Below are 16,402 nucleotides of genomic sequence, written 5' to 3' on the forward strand. Positions count from 1 at the left end.
CTAAATACGGTTCAATCTGTTGATGATCAGGAGCTTGTTTCCTGATACGGATTGTGCATTTTTCTTCTACAGCGATTGCTAGGATGATGGATGCGATTCAGCGAATTTTTTCTAGCGAGACCTCAGTCAACTGAGACTTAACCAAGTGACCAAATATATAAAAATGAAGAAAGAATAAATTTAAAATAAAAATCTGCATGGACCTCTAGATAAAATCTCACGAAGATAATCAACTGAGACTTTGTTAAGCCTTTAGCAATCCCGTTTTCTCAGAGCAACTTTTAGATTTGGCTTGCTTAGAGGACTCACATTTCTCCAAATGTTAATTGTAACATCTGACATCAAGAGGTGCAAACAGGTTTGACATAATTTTACACAATAGCAGCGTAACAGCTAGTGATGGGCACTTGGACATTTAAGGCTCAATCATGTGTTGCCTCAGCTGAAGCAGCACAGCAACAGAGATATTCAAATGAAACGAGCTTGCAATCATTCTACTACCTCCACTCAGGGCTAAGGCCAGACAACTAGCTCCAGCAATGGCTAGTGACGGATATCTAACTCTGGAGTCTAAAAATATTCATGCTGTATCTTCTGATTTAACATCTGTTTCCCCAGCATGTATCCTCGGTCCAATTGATGCTACCGCCGATTGTACCATCATTCCTCTGCAGTCTCCAGCGATGAAGTCAGCTTTTGCACAGGCATCGATAGCAGTACGAGCCGCCATCAGTTGTCTGTGCCGAAGTAGCGATCACCATACTCTCCCAAACCTGGGATGACTCTGAATTCCTCGCTCAGCCCGGTATCTATCTCTGACGTTACAAGCTTCAACTTCGGAAATCGCGTACACACACATTGAATCCCTTCGGGTGCCTACAAGGAGTTGAAAACGGGCTTGAGTGACAAAGAAAAGGGACAAGGAGTAAACTGATTCAGTATGCTAACAGGTTTACCGAGATGAGAGTGAGGAATATGATCCTCTCCTCAGCAACACCTTTCCTTCGAAGAAGATCTATAGCTTGATTTGCTGAGTTCCCTGGGGGAAAAAGGCAACACTTCAGTCACGAACAAATCGGGTAAAAACTGGTGCAACATCAATTCAAAAAAGGCAACTGCACATGGACGAACGAATTACAGATTTGTGGATCTAAAGAACAATAATCATCTACGAATCATGGAGTACTATATATGAGTAGAAGCATATCTTCCAACGCAAACGATGTAGCACCAAACTTCCGCTATTTATTGAGAACACGGTTAAATATATTTTACATGAAATTTACCAAATCCAAGGCATTTCCCAACAGATAAACCAACAATGAAAAGTTTATTAAATCTTTAATTTTATGCATTAGTAAAGGAAAAATTATCACTGGGTGAGATTTGGTATCAGGATATATCTCATAACACCCAGATACGTTTCTGTGAATGCATGCCATACATATAACTGCATCAAATTAAAAGACACTCATATATATTATCATACAAAAGCATTACTTTCAATAAGAAATACAATTATAGGGTGTGCCAAGCGAAACTTTTACTAGCACAGCCTAAATCACTTAACTTTAGCGCCAACAAATAAATGAACAGGAATAGAGGCAAGCAAAACTGACCTGTGCCAAGCACCGGATCCAAAAGCAGAACATGCCGTTCATCTATATCCATTGGCAGTTTGTGGTATATGAGCTAGATGCAGAAAGTGTATTATAGTTATTGACATTGGAGACCATAGAAACTTCAACCATTTTACAGATTTATCAACAAGTCATTAATCACAAGATCTTACTTGCTGTCCATTATCTCCAACACGATGTATCAAAATTTTGCCAATTTTTATTCCTTTACAGCAAGCACGCAATGCATTCTCCATACTTTCACCACTGCAGTGACAATGCGGAATTTGTTTACAATAGTGTTGTTATCTCAATATATGTTAAAAGAATAGGTGAGAAAAAACATATGCAACATGGCTGGTATGTAAAGAGTAAAGTGTGACTATTTGGTATTCAGAGACATCAGCTCATCATGTCGAAATAAGACTCTGGAACTATAAAGCTATCTTACAACTTGCAAGACAATGGCAGAGAGAAAACAAAAGGTCCTACATGCCAGGACAGAACAGAATGTATACTCATAAAAATTATCTTTTGCAGTATTAACTAGCATCTTTAATTAAAATGAAGAACTTCTGTTCAAATATAGTTATTACTAAATGCAGTCTGCATGCTTGTTGTTCACAAAAATTACTTCTGTCAATGGTGTGTGCTGTTGTGTTGGGTTGATAATAACTATTTTCAGTGATTACCTTCGGACAATAGACACTCCACATAGCTTCTTGCAGAAATCAACTCCCGTATAAACAGATCCTGGACAAACAAGTAGAGCATCACGTAATGTTTGGCACAAATAAATAAATACAAGCATGTGTGCACCTAGCATTACAGAAAACAACAGAAAACATATAAATCTATGAAAATGGCCAGAGCTCCAGGTTTCCAAAAGATAACTTTTTTATGCATATTAAATCAGAGCATCCAAATTCAAATGTTTGCATCAATTTTTTTTTTTTGCTGTTTTCAAGGAGTACTAATTTATTGGCATATATAGCTAGGTGACAAATTCCACAGCTCGGTAATGGCAGAAATAGTAGTATGACCCCATGTCAACGAGCTTCAGTTTCCACCTAATGGCAGAAATAGTAGTATGACTCTTCATATTAACAAGCTTCAGTTTGTACCTAGTACTGCATAACATCACAGCTACAAATCAAAAATAATCCTAGTGGGGGATAAACTCTCCATATCAACAATTTTCAATTTGTACCTAGTACTGTGTAATATCAAAGATATTAATCAAAAATGTAATTCGAGGGGAAATAAGATACTAGCATTCAGCGAGGGGAAATGATCAAACAACAATTGTTCTAGGAAATCAATCAAAGTCAAAAACTTCTCGACGGAACAGTACTTGAAATGCAAAATCGAAAGGTGGACAACTAAGTGAAAAAAGATACGCAATGCCATTTGCAAACTACCTGTTGGAGTAATAATCTGCTTTTCTGTAAATGGCAAATGGCCCAAACCATGCTCAACTACCTAACATGACATTATTCAAACAAACAGGAGACCAGTTAAATCAATCTAAAACTCAATGCAATTAACTCAGCATAAAGTTGATAATAAGATAAAGGCTATGGAAACAAGAGATGTACCAAACGTATTAATCGATCTGAATAAAAGACAAAGTCAGGTGTAGTGATATCCCTATCACGAATCAGAGTATGCATTCCTCGGATCTGACAAATTCATCATAAAGGCAACTTCAAAATACAGTGGAAAACAGTATAATGCTTAATCAATGAAGATGATTAACTTTACCTGGAAAGTTGATTGAACTACAAAGACGTTTCGGAAGACTTTGCACAAGTCATGCATACCAAGCTTTGTACGAATATGTTGAACGATCAGGTCAATTGCAACATGGTTATCACCTCCGCGTGGTATGATCACATCAGCATATTTCTTTGAAGGCAGAACAAAATCATCAAATGCTGGCTTCACAAACCTCCCATACTGAGATGCCAAAAGAATTGCATATTACATCACAGGCATTCACATATCAAGAAACAAATAGACAGAATCTTCTTGCAAATCACAAGGATAAAATCTAAAATAACAGCAGAAAATCTACAATAGTTAACCTACCTGATCAAGCACCGAGCTAACATCTCTACCTCTTTCAACTGTATCACGCCTTATTCGCCGGGCAAGCCTAATATCTGCATCTGTTTGGATACACCATGGATGCAAGAAAGTGAACAAAATTTTAGCTACCAGCACAAAAATTATAGAGAACAAGTCAAATGCTTAAGTACACTGTACACGTAACACAGACCTGTGTCCACAAAAATTTTCATGTCCATCAGATTGCGAACCCTTTGATCATGGAAGACTAAAATGCCCTCCAAAATAATAACATCTGATGCATTGACCTTGCAAAATGAAATTTGACGTCATTTAGTTGGCGAAAAGGTTCATGATTAGACCAGTTTTCCTACTTGTCCAGTACTTCCAACTAATAACCATCTCGGTTGACGTTTCCAGGTACTGATAGAAGCCAGCAAACATAATACTGAAATATAATCATTCTAAAACTTACAAACTGAAATAAATATATATCAAGATATTCAATAGTACTACTTCAAGGAATTGTATTCTTTATCACAGCTTAATACAGTTTACTTCAAAATTAAGAATACAGACTGCATAAGTTCACAAGTCAGACTAGTGCAGAGTTTTGGAAGTAGTTTGCCTGTTCATACAAATGTCTATGACATGATCATAAAGGGTGAAAAAAAAAATCAGTGACTAGCAGAATTCCTTGCAAGGTTGTAAATTATATCAGGCTGCAAAAATGTTGCACGCATTATGCAATAAATTTTCATACCTCAAAGCAGTATTATTTTCCAATGTCTTACACAGAAAGCAAATAACATGCCCTGTACTTTCAATATTTCCCATAGAAAGCATAGGCTTGCACTCTACCGTACAATATACCAGATGGTCATATAGTTGTACAGATAGAAAAAAGACTTCACCCAAAGTTATCGAGAAATTAATTCTCAGAAAGAGTTATTGAAAAGTCAAATGAGCTTGACTCAAAATGGTAAACACAGGAAACTTCTTCATGCCAACAAGTTCATAAGGCATAACTGATTGCTACCAACCTTTCGGAACCTTTCTGAGCACCTTCGGTGATTTTTGAAGTCATATATGGGAACATTTACAGGCAATGCACGTTTTAGTTGCCCCATGCATTCAAGAAGTTGCTCCGTATCAAATGCGTCTGTAAAGAAAGAAAGCATCTGCTTCACATTCCACGAAACAATAGACAGCTCGTTCTCTGATCACAACAGCATGAAAAGTGAAATACCAGGATGATCGAAGTTGTAGTCCTGAGCACTTGCAGATTCCTCAGCAGTTAAGCCACGGTAAAATGAATCCTACAAAATTTAAGGCCATACTGAAAATCAGGCATGTCCGGGAAATGAAATTGGTCTGCTTTTGAAATTTGCTGTAGGATTGTGTGCGACTAGCTTTACTGCGACTTCATTGTTCAGTTCTGAAGGTGCGAACAACAGCCAACCATTAGGTTCTTGTACACTCATTGCTCAGTTCCCAGACTAAGTAAAGACTATGGTAGCACGACAGGCCTTGGAATTGGATAAACTGCATCACTTGGACACGACATATACAAACTAAAAAGCATGATTCTACTGCAGGATCCCTAGCAGGCTCGTAACGCAAAGCATTTCCAATCGCAGAAGAGTAGCGACAGTTGGTGAGCAGACCTGGTTGACGAGCACGACGCGGTGGTCGTGCAGCTGCTGGATGATCATGTCGCACACGGTGGTCTTCCCCGAGGCCGTCCCGCCCGAGACCCCTAGAGAGACCACGCGAACAGTCAGTACCAGCCAGAGCTTCAGAAGCAGGGCACATTCAGCGACTGGCCAGTGGGGAGCAGGGCGCTGAAAAAATACTCTACCGATGACGAAGGGCTGCCTGAGTGAGGAGGGGGAGGCGACGTCGGCGTGGGCGTGGGCGAGCCCGTTGGCGAGGGCCGCGGCGGCGCCGGCGGAGGTGGAGGAGGAGGGGGAGGAGGGCCCGGATGGGGCGGGGAGGCGCAGCGCCTCGAGGCGGAGGCCGCTGAAGTGGGCCCCCACCGCGGACTCCATGGCGTCGTCCACCGCCTTGTCCGGCATGGTCGTCGGTCCCGCCGCCGCCGCCGCCGGTCGATCGGGATTCGTGATTCGGTCGCTCGCACGGCCGCTTCGCGGGTCCTGCCGTGACTGTTCACCCCAACCCGGATCCGCTCGCGAGTCGCGATCGGGTTTTTGAACCGACGGGAAAATAAATAGTTTCCCCGAAACGTGGTGCGTGGGGTCACTTTTGCTCGTGGAGGCGATGGGTTTTTTTTTTTGAGGGGCGATGGGTGGACTGGGAGAGTGGCGGGTGGGCCTGCCGATGGGGATGGGAGTAAACGGCGCAGGAACACCACGCGCAGGGAGCACAGGATGGCTGGGTGGGGTGGGGCCGGTGGCTGGGTGCACGATCTGATCACGCTGTTTTTTCCTTCTCAACGACAAAAAGGGCATGAAGCAATGTTGATCCGTGTGCTGCAGCCGCTCTGTCGTCTATCGGCAGTAGCGTACTCCCTCCGTTTTTTTGTCTGCATATAAGGTTTGGTCAAAGTCAAGCTTCATAAAATTTGACTAGCTTTATCTTAAAAAATATAAACATTGACAATATGAAATCAACATCATGAGATGCATCATGAAATGTATTTTCATAGTACTATATAGTTTTAGTGTTGTAGATGTTCATATTTTTTAATATAAATTTTGTGTAGTTTGACTTTGACCAAATCTTATATGCGGAGTAAAAAGAAACGGAGGGAGGGAGTATATAATACAGTTGCATCAGTAGCATGAGTATGCGTGATCCAGTTTAGGGCATGGATGGATGGACAACTGATCGATCAACGTGCGATGCACATGGCTCGAGACGTCTTGGCAGTGTTGAGAAAAAAGGAGACAAGGGCCAATCTGATTCCGCTCCTATCGACAACGTGTGCCGTCTCGCCGTGTCCTCCCGTTTGGTAATGGTAGCGTGACAGGGAACGAGGAATCAGATCCAAAGCTCCAACCTGCGACGCACAGTGAACCAGAAATATCGCACGGTAGTAGTACTATGCCTTTCATGTCACTGTTACCAGCATCTCTACAAGACCCAGACTGCGTGAAAGCAAAGGATACATTTTATTCGGAATCACAAAACTGCTGACTGCCTGAGCGTCGGTCGTGCAGAGTGGTTCTAGTTTGCGGCAGAAGAAACATACGTCCGTCAGAGCGTGCTGAGCTACAGATGATCAGCTCTTGATCTGCGACGCCTCCACGCTCTTCCGCAGCGCCGAGATGACCTGTCCGGGGTCGGGCGCGCCGAACACGGAGCTCCCCGCGACGATGCAGTTGGCGCCGGCGGACGCGGCGGCGTCGATGGTGGAAGGACCCAGGCCGCCGTCGACCTACACACACAAACGATATAACGTCAGGAAACGAGACGCCGTGGGAAGATCGCCTATGGGCGCCTGTGATGTGATACTAGCTGAACATGGGTGGATCGCATTGTACTGTACCTCAATGTCGAGGGACTGGTACTTCTTCCTCAGCGTACGCACCTGGAGAAACAAATACAGGTTACAGAGAGGAAGTGGTCAGAACTATCCTAGATAAGAAACGGTAAGAGTATCGACCCCGGAAAACAAAATGGGTGGATACCTTATCCATCATCTCCGGCATGAACTTCTGGCCACCAAAGCCAGGCTCGACTGTCATCACCAGAACCAACTCTACAGGGGTTTCTGCTTCCACCTGTAAATACAGTTATTAGTAGAAATGCTAGCTAATCGGAGATCAGATGATTAAGTTTAGACAGGTCATCATAACAAAGGCCATTCATCTGCAATGGAAGATGTACTAGAGTACAGTCACATTCGGTGATGATTGTGTAAGAAGGGGAAGTGAAATGCGCCTGAACAAGGAAAACTGGATGTGCTTGTGGCACGATCATTTTGATCAACAAATTATGCTAAAAGTTAAACATAACACATTGCTACTTGAATGGATTAATGGACCAATGGTCCAGTATACGAGTGTACAACAACACTAGTACACTACCTAAAAAAGAACTACTACTTCCGACCCACATATAAGATCGTTTTTTAAGCTACGTTAGCTTGAAAAATGATCTTATATTGTGGTATGGAGGGAGTAGTACATAAATCAGCTCTGGATGAGGTTTCAGTTCTGGACACCAGAGGAGGACAAACTGGATTTTATGCATTAGACATAAAGCTAACTGTACGCGTTGAAAATAAATGCATATGAGCTCACTTCTCATGTTAGCTGTTAATATGAGAAAAAATATGGAAAATGTATTGTCTTCCAGTGGTTTTTCTTTAATTTAATGTACAACATGATAACAAGAATAATTGTATGGAGCAAATGATATTACCAGGGGAAAAACATCTTCCACAGGAGTACCAGGCTTCAATGATACACCAGGCCGCATGCCCTTTGCTTTAATGTTTTGGATGAGCTCTTTCCAGTTATCTGCACCAAGCTTTCCATAAGGCAACAAAAATCATGAAGAACCATTCGCAGATTTGTCAGCACGTGTTTATTTACCCCTGGCTACTTCTATATGGAATGTGAATCCTGAGGCACCAGCTTTCCCAAATGCCTCTACATAATCAGAAGGATTTGTGACCATGAGATGGCAATCCAAATATGCCCTAGAAATCGAGAATAGCAGTATTAGGTGCATATAGCCTATACGAACAGAATCCATGAAAGTGAAGATAAATAAGGCAAGGAAGGTCACCATACTTGGTGTGCTTCCTCAAGCTCTCAATCACTGGAGCTCCAATAGTTAAATTAGGAACGAAGTGCCTGCGCGTGCAAACAGCCAGCTTCAAAATTGATAGTTCTTTTTGTCATCATCAAAATAGTCTATCATTAAATTTCCCAACAAGATGAATGCATTGTCCTTCAAACTTGATTCAACATATAACATAATAATGATATTCTTTTCGCATGCAGTCTTTCATCTAGGAGTTTTAGAAAGATATTCAAGAGAACATCCAGATATAGGATCTGTATGATCCTGTTGACAACAAAAAAATGACAAGATTCCCACGTGAAGAAAGACAGCGATTCATGTTGATAACTTACTTCGGTGATACCCAGTTCATAGGGGGGAAAAGGGCATCTTAAGCAAGCATTCTACTTTTCACCATCTTGAAGAAGGTATCTAATTTCTCTCCCTTATGCTCAAGGTGTGTGTTCTCTGTCTAAGCAAACAAAGGGAACACCATCTCCATACTGACTGCAGATACCTCTTGTTTCATCATTAGCAACTTTGAATTTTCCTATTGTTTATTTTCAGAACGAAAGGTCGACATTCCTTTAAGTAGGCAAAATGTGAAAGAATAGTGCATAGTTTAAGCTGCTTCTTTTTCAACTTTAGTCACATGGCTATCAGGCTTATTGCTTTCCTTCTTATATACATATTTTGGAAATCATGCTCTTTGTGTGAGATTTTATTAACATTTCGCATCCATGAGCAGGATGTTCGAATAAGCAAGGTATCTAACGAAAGTAGCCAAAAATTAAACAGCAAGGTCCATAGATCGAACAGCAACTAAGAGAACATAGATGTGTGGGTTAAAAACAAAAATCGTCTAGGTAGATGTAGCTTGTAAGCATGTATACAGCCACCTGCATACTTATCTAGTTAGCTTAGCTTAAACACCCACTGCCAGCCTGCTATGCTAGCAGATAAATAAGGGCAAACATATATTTCATTATTTGAACGAAAGGCAGAGCTCTGCCTACATACTAAGAGATAGGAATAAAATTTGGCATTGGTATGTCAGAATAGTTTTTTGGCACCAGAAAGAGTCGACACAATTCAGTAACAGATCAAAATCGATCTGCCGCATCCGCAGTGGAAAGTAGAGACAAACTCACCCATCCTGCAAGGTGGAAAAGAAACAGAATGAGCATAAGGCAAATGGAATTCCTAGCTTGAATGTCCATGATCAATGCACACTATCCCTGTCTAAAAGAAAAATAAAATGGAACACAATCGTTGGGAGGAACAAAATTAACTACTAGAACACATTCCCTGAGAGGAACAAAATTAACTGAACTTGTCACATGCCTGTAACAGGCAAGTCACAGCCTTGACATGGATTTGGCTGTATTTCCGTTATATCTTTAATGGAAAGGGGATTAGCCCGGTTCAAAAAAAAAAGTCACTGCCTTAGACTAGTAAGTACCAGTACAGTTGCAGCATAGCACATCGCAGACCGGAACTACTGCGAACATGACAGCTCACGCTCATGCTCTGAACAACGATGTTCAGAGTAACCTTTCAGTAGCAGAAAGCGGAGCAGAGAAGACTGTCAACTCCGAACAAATTCTACCGAATCGCCTATGCTCACTGCAAGGCCTAGTTGTGTGCAGAAACAAGAAGCATGGCAGCTCCTCTGATTCATTCAGTGGTTCAATCCTATTATCCCTAGTTCCCTAGCATGACCGACTCCGTCACGGCGGCAAACGACTGAAGCGACCATAACAGTGCGCGGTCCAATCCTACTCCTGGACGAATCTCGAGGATTCGAGGGTGGATCAATCAAGCAGGGTTAGGAAACATGGTGGGGGGAGAGGGGACGGGAGGGGGGGATCGTACCATGACGTCCATGTGGAGCCAGTCGGCGCCGAGGCGGACCATGCGCTCGGCCTCCGAGGCGAGGTTGGCGAAGTCCGACGAGAGCATGGACGGCGCTATCTTCGCCGCCGCCGCCATGGTTGGTGCTTCCGATTGGAGGACCGGTGGTCGCTGGATGGTAATTGAGTGTCGAAGGTGGGGAAGCGGACGACGTTTCGTTCGGGTCGCGTGACGGAACGGAGGCTGGTTTGTTTCACGCCTGTGTTTGGGGCAGGTGAGCCGCCTATGGCCCACTCGTCAGTGGCCGGAGAAGGGGCTGCTACTGCCAGGGCCAACACAATACTGTTTTTTTTCTTTCACCAACCCTTGGTTGTCGGCTCAGACGAATTATTTGTTGAATTTCATGAATAAATATCGAGACTTGTAAAAGGTTGTGAAATGAGGGGAAATACACATGAGCACTCAGGTGCTCCACCCCCCAATGCAACTTGTGGCACGTGGGTGGCGGAGGCTGCACACAAGGAGGTGTTCTCGAGACGTCACGTTGTTTCCCGAAGCCATCACCCTCACATTCCTTTACCGATCTCTCTCCCCTTTCTCCGCTCTCCCCGCTCTCACACTGGCGCCGGCAATGGCAGGACTTTGGCAATGGTTGTAAGCCCTTGCCCTCTCTTTCGATTACCTGCATTCAACTCGCACTTTAGCATTTCCACATTTGATTCAAGCGTTAGGGATCGGACTGAAACAAGGGAGTGGAGGGATTGGATTTTCACATTCGATTATGTAGTAGTTCAGAAATGGCATTATCAATGGATTTTAGGGTTCATACGATGATTTTGAGTAAAGGGGGTTGGAGAATGGGGGTACATCAACCTTACAAGCACCTAAACATTCTAAACCGGCGACCTTGGAGGCGCTTGGAGCAGTGGGGCCCTGTAGCCTTGTTGTTGTCCACCACCGGCTCCACCGCAGCATCCATCATCTCCTCCTCATCGTCTTCGTCCAGAACGATGGGCCTTGCACGATCGTTTGGTGCCGCCGCCCTAACCAGCAGCTCCACCACTTTGTGGTCATCCTCCGACGCTACCGCAATGGCTGGTTGGGCATGAGGAGGCCTGACAAGCCTGTACATTTCCCATCTGGCCCTCTGAACAGGATCGCCGGACTCGGCCTAATCCATCGCCCAGCATAGTATGTCCACTAACATAGCGCCTTTCACTAGGTCAGGTATCATCATCTTCAACGGCTCCTTCATCCCCATAGCGCATGCCTCTTTTTGTGCATCTCCTTGATGCTAGTGAACTGAGAGCACACCTTCATGGTCTTGGCGAACTTGGTGTGGTCACCGAGCGAGCATCCATGGAAGAAAGCCCTCCATCCAATGCCCCAGGGGGAGGGCTGGGGATGGGTTCGTGGCAATGTTGAGGTGGTGAGACAGAGCTGTGGAAGAGGATAGAAGTGAAGGAAATATGCCCTAGAGGCAATAATAAAGTTGTTACTTATATTTCCTTATATCATGATTATGTTTATTATTCATGCTAGAATTGTATTAACCGGAAACTTAGTACATGTGTGAATACATAGACAAAACAGAATGTCCCTAGTATGCCTCTACTTGACTAGCTCGTTAATCAAAGATGGTTAAGTTTCCTGACCATAGACATGTGTTGTCATTTGATGAACGGGATCACATCATTGGAGAAAGATGTGATGGACAAGACCCATCAGTTAGCTTAGCATAATGATCGTTTAGTTTTATTGCTATTGCTTTCTTCATGACTTATACATATTCCTTTGACTATGAGATTATGCAACTCCCGAATACCGGAGGAACACCTTGTGTGCTATCAAACGTCACAACGTAACTGGGTGATTATAAAGATGCTCTACAGGTGTCTCCGAAGGTGTTTGTTGGGTTGGCATAGATCGAGATTAGGATTTGTCACTCTGTGTATCGGAGAGGTATCTCTGGGCCCTCTCGGTAATGCACATCACTATAAGCCTTGCAAGCAATGCAACTAATGAGTTAGTTGCGGAATGATGCATTACGGAACGAGTAAAGAGACTTGCCGGTAACGAGATTGAACTAGGTATGATGATACTGACGATCGAATCTCGGGCAAGTAACATACCGATGACAAAGGGAACAACGTATGTTGTTGTGCGGTTTGACCGATAAAGATCTTCGTAGAATATGCAGGAACCAAAATGAGCATCCAGGTTCCGCTATTGGTTATTGACCGGAGATGAGTCTCGGTCATGTCTACATAGTTCTCGAACCCATAGGGTCCGCAGGCTTAACGTTCGATGACGACATGTGTTATGAGTTTTGTGATTTGATGCACCGAAGGTTGTTCGGAGTCCCAGATATGATCACGGACATGACGAGGAGTCTCGAAATGGTCGAGACATCAAGATTTATATATTGGAATGTTATGTTTGGACACCAGAAAGGTTTCGGATGAGTTCTGGCATTTTCAGGAGTACCGGGGGGTTACCGGAACCCCCCGGGGAGTTAATGGGCCTTAGTGGGCCATGGTGGAAGAGAGGAGGAAGCGGCCAAGTGGTGGGGTGCACCCCCCCAATCCCAATCCAAACTGGGGAGGGGGTCCTGAAGGAAATATGCCCTAGAGGCAATAATAAAGTTGTTATTTATATTTCCTTATATCATGATAAATGTTTATTATTCATGCTAGAATTGTATTAACCGGAAACTTAGTACATGTGTGAATACATAGACAAACAGAGTGTCACTAGTATGCCTCTACTTGACTAGCTCGTTGAATCAAAGATGGTTATGTTTCCTAGCCATAGACATGAGTTATCATTTGATTAACGGGATCACATCATTAGAGAATGATGTGATTGACTTGACCCATTCCGTTAGCTTAGCACTTGATCGTTTTAGTATATTGCTATTGCTTTCTTCATGACTTATACATGTTCCTATGACTATGAGATTATGCAACTCCCGAATACCGGAGGAACACCTTGTGTGCTACCAAACGTCACAACGTAACTGGGTGATTATAAAGGTGCTCTACAGGTGTCTCCGATGGTACTTGTTGAGTTGGCATAGATCAAGATTAGGATTTGTCACTCCGATTGTCGGAGAGGTATCTCTAGGCCCTCTCGGTAATGCACATCACTATAAGCCTTACAAGCAATGTAGCTAATGAGTTAGTTACGGGATGATGCATTACGGAATGAGTAAAGAGACTTGTCGGTAACGAGATTGAACTAGGTATTGAGATACCGATGATCGAATCTCGGGCAAGTAACATACCGATGACAACGGGAACAACGTATGTTGTTATGCGGTTTGACCGATAAAGATCTTCGTAGAATATGTGGGAACCAATATGAACATCCAGGTCCCGCTATTTTTTATTGACCGGAGACGTGTCTCGGTCATGTCTACATAGTTCTCGAACCCGTAGGGTCCGCACGCTTAACGTTCGGTGACGATCAGTATTATGGGTTTATGTGTTTTGATGTACCGAAGATAGTTCGGATTCCGGATGTGATCACGGACATGATGAGGAGTCTCGAAATGGTCGAGACATAAAGATTGATATATTGGACGACTATATTCGGACACCGGATGAGTTCCGGGGGTCACCGGATATTTATCGGAGTGCCGGGGGTTATCGGAACCCCCGAGGGATCTAATGGGCCAACATGGGCCTTGTGGGAGAGAGAGGAGGGGGCCTAGGGCTGGTCACCCCCCCCCCCATTGGGAGTCCGAATTGGACAAGGAAGGGGGCAGCGCCTCCTCTTTCCTCCCTCTCTTCCTCTCCTTCCTTCCCCCTTCCTCCTTCCTAGATGGACTAGGAAAGGGGAGTCCTACTCCCACTAGGAGGAGGACTCCCCCCTCTCCTTGGCGCGCCCCAAGGCCGGCCGGCCTCCCCCTTGCTCCTTTATATAGGGGGCAGGGGGCACCCTAGAACACACAAGTTGATTGTTCCAAGCCGTGTGCGGTGCCCCCCTCCATCATATTCCACCTCGGTCATATCGTTGCAGTGCTTAGGCGAAGCCCTGCGCCGGTAGCTTCATCATCACCGTCATCACGCCGTCGTGCTGACGAAACTCTCCCTCGACACTCTGCTGGATCGTGAGTTCGTGGGACGTCACCGAGCTGAACGTGTGCAGATCGCGGAGGTGCCGTACGGCTACATCAACCGTGTTGTCATAACGCTTCCGCTTACGGTCTACGAGGGTACGTGGACAACACTCTCCCCTCTCGTTGCTATCCATCACCATGATCCTGCGTGTGCATAGGAATTTTTTTGAAATTACTACGTTTCCCAACAGTGGCATCCGAGCCAGGTTTATGCGTAGATGTTATATGCACGAGTAGAACACAAATGAGTTGTGGGCGATACTAGTCATACTGCTTACCAGCATGCCATACTTTGATTAGGCGGTATTGTTGGATGAAGCGGCCCGGACCGACATTACGCGTACGCTTACGCGAGACTGGTTCTACTGACGTGCTTCGCACACAGGTGGCTGGCGGGTGTCAGTTTCTCCAACTTTAGTTGAATCGAGTATGGCTACGCCCGGTCCTTGTTGAAGGTTAAAACAACACATACTTGACGGAATATCGTTGTGGTTTTGATGCGTAGGTAAGAACGGTTATTGCTCAGCCCGTAGCAGCCACGTAAAACTTGCAACAACAAAGTAGAGGACGTCTAACTTGTTTTTGCAGGGATGTTGTGATGTGATATGGTCAAGACATGATGCTAAATTTTATTGTATGAGATGTTCATGTTTTGTAACGGAGTTATCGACAACTGGCAGGAGCCATATGGTTGTCGCTTTATTGTATGAAATGCAATCGCCATGTAATTGCTTTACTTTATCACTAAGCGGTAGCGATAGTCGTAGAAGCAATAGTTGGCGAGACGACAGCGATGCTACGATGGAGATCAAGGTGTCGTGCCGGTGACGATGGTGATCACGACGGTGCTTTGGAGATGGAGATCAAAGACACAAGATGATGATGGCCATATCATATCACTTATATTGATTGCATGTGATGTTTATCCTCTATGCATCTTATTTTGCTTAGTTCGGCGATAGCATTACAAGATGATCTCTCACTAAATTTCAAGGTACAAGTGTTCTCCCTGAGTATGCACCGTTGTGAAAGTTCGTCGTGCCGAGACACCACGTGATGATCGGGTGTGATAAGCTCTACATTCACATACAACGGGTGCAAGCCAGTTTGCACATGCAGAATACTCGGGTTAAACTTGACGAGCCTAGTATATGCAGATATGGCCTCGGAACACTGAGACCGAAAGGTCGAGCGTGAATCATATAGTAGATATGATCAACATAGTGATGTTCACCATTGAAAACTACTCCATCTCACGTGATGACCGGACATGGTTTAGTTGATATGGATCATGTGATCACTTAGATGATTAGAGGGATGTCTATCTAAGTGGGAGTTCTTTAGTAATTTGATTAATTGAACTTTAATTTATCATGAACTTAGTACCTGATAGTATTTTGCATGTCTATGTTGTTGTAGATAGATGGCCCGTGCTGTTGTTCCGTTGAATTTTAATGCGTTCCTAGAGAAAGCTAAGTTGAAAGATGATGGTAGCAACTACACAAACTAGGTCCGTAACTTGAGGATTATCCTCATTGCTGCACAGAAGAATTACGTCCTGGAAGCTGATACGTCTCCAACGTATCTATAATTTTTTAATGTTCCATGCTATTATATATTCTGTTTTGGATGTTTAATGGGCTTATTTATACACTTCTATATTATTATATATTATTTTTGGGACTAACCTATTAACCGGAGGCCCAGCCCAAATTGTTGTTTTTTTTGCCTATTTCAGTGTTTCGCAGAAAAGGAATATCAAACGGAGTCCAAACGGAATGAAACCTTCGGGAACGTGATTTTTGGAACAAACGTGATCCAGAGGACTTGGAGTGGACGTCAAGAAATCGCCGAGGAGGCCACGAGGTAGGGGCGCGCCTACCCCCCCAGGGCGCGCCCTCCACCCTTGTGGGCCCCTCGAGGCTCCACCGACCTACTTCTTCCTCCTATATTTTGGATACTGTTCAAAATATAGCATCAT

The 16,402-nt window shown here is 43.9% G+C and overlaps 2 protein-coding genes across 2 annotated transcripts; both read right to left on the reverse strand.

The window, feature by feature from the left end:
• Positions 1-264: 264 nt before the first annotated feature.
• LOC109734042 (uridine/cytidine kinase UKL1, chloroplastic) lies at positions 265-5,925 on the reverse strand. Its single transcript, XM_020293257.4, has 14 exons — positions 5,551-5,925; positions 5,357-5,448; positions 4,939-5,008; positions 4,733-4,851; positions 3,901-3,997; positions 3,711-3,790; positions 3,384-3,578; positions 3,218-3,301; positions 3,041-3,101; positions 2,312-2,372; positions 1,793-1,886; positions 1,620-1,692; positions 957-1,039; positions 265-876 (listed from the first exon to the last, which is right to left on the reverse strand). Exons 1-14 carry the CDS (start codon positions 5,765-5,767, stop codon positions 730-732), a joined length of 1,473 nt encoding a protein of 490 aa, XP_020148846.1. The 5' UTR covers positions 5,768-5,925; the 3' UTR covers positions 265-729.
• Positions 5,926-6,724: 799 nt separating this feature from the next.
• LOC109734043 (ribulose-phosphate 3-epimerase, cytoplasmic isoform) lies at positions 6,725-10,534 on the reverse strand. Its single transcript, XM_020293258.4, has 8 exons — positions 10,320-10,534; positions 9,596-9,600; positions 8,453-8,515; positions 8,252-8,358; positions 8,079-8,176; positions 7,343-7,435; positions 7,201-7,242; positions 6,725-7,089 (listed from the first exon to the last, which is right to left on the reverse strand). The coding sequence occupies exons 1-8, from the start codon at positions 10,434-10,436 to the stop codon at positions 6,934-6,936; spliced, it is 681 nt and encodes a 226-aa protein (XP_020148847.1). The 5' UTR covers positions 10,437-10,534; the 3' UTR covers positions 6,725-6,933.
• Between the last annotated feature and the right edge of the window lie 5,868 nt (positions 10,535-16,402).

The sequence above is a fragment of the Aegilops tauschii genome, chromosome 5, assembly GCF_002575655.3.
Source record: "Aegilops tauschii subsp. strangulata cultivar AL8/78 chromosome 5, Aet v6.0, whole genome shotgun sequence".
NCBI classification, from domain to species: domain Eukaryota; kingdom Viridiplantae; phylum Streptophyta; class Magnoliopsida; order Poales; family Poaceae; genus Aegilops; species Aegilops tauschii.

What these genes read in the sequence shown, in the direction of transcription:
- LOC109734043 (XM_020293258.4), bottom strand. Translation starts at nt 10,436, where the DNA reads ATGGCGGCGGCGGCGAAGATAGCGCCGTCCATGCTCTCGTCGGACTTC. An exon ending in TGGAAGATGTTTTTCCCCTG is followed by an intron (nt 7,436 to 8,078) that starts GTAATATCATTT and finishes CTGTATTTACAG; the next exon opens with GTGGAAGCAGAAACCCCTGT. An exon ending in TGCCGGAGATGATGGATAAG is followed by an intron (nt 7,243 to 7,342) that starts GTATCCACCCAT and finishes TTGTTTCTCCAG; the next exon opens with GTGCGTACGCTGAGGAAGAA.
- LOC109734042 (XM_020293257.4), bottom strand. Translation starts at nt 5,767, where the DNA reads ATGCCGGACAAGGCGGTGGACGACGCCATGGAGTCCGCGGTGGGGGCC. An exon ending in GCAGATTATTACTCCAACAG is followed by an intron (nt 2,373 to 3,040) that starts GTAGTTTGCAAA and finishes TTGTTTGTCCAG; the next exon opens with GATCTGTTTATACGGGAGTT. An exon ending in GGAGTGTCTATTGTCCGAAG is followed by an intron (nt 1,887 to 2,311) that starts GTAATCACTGAA and finishes TTGTCACTGCAG; the next exon opens with TGGTGAAAGTATGGAGAATG.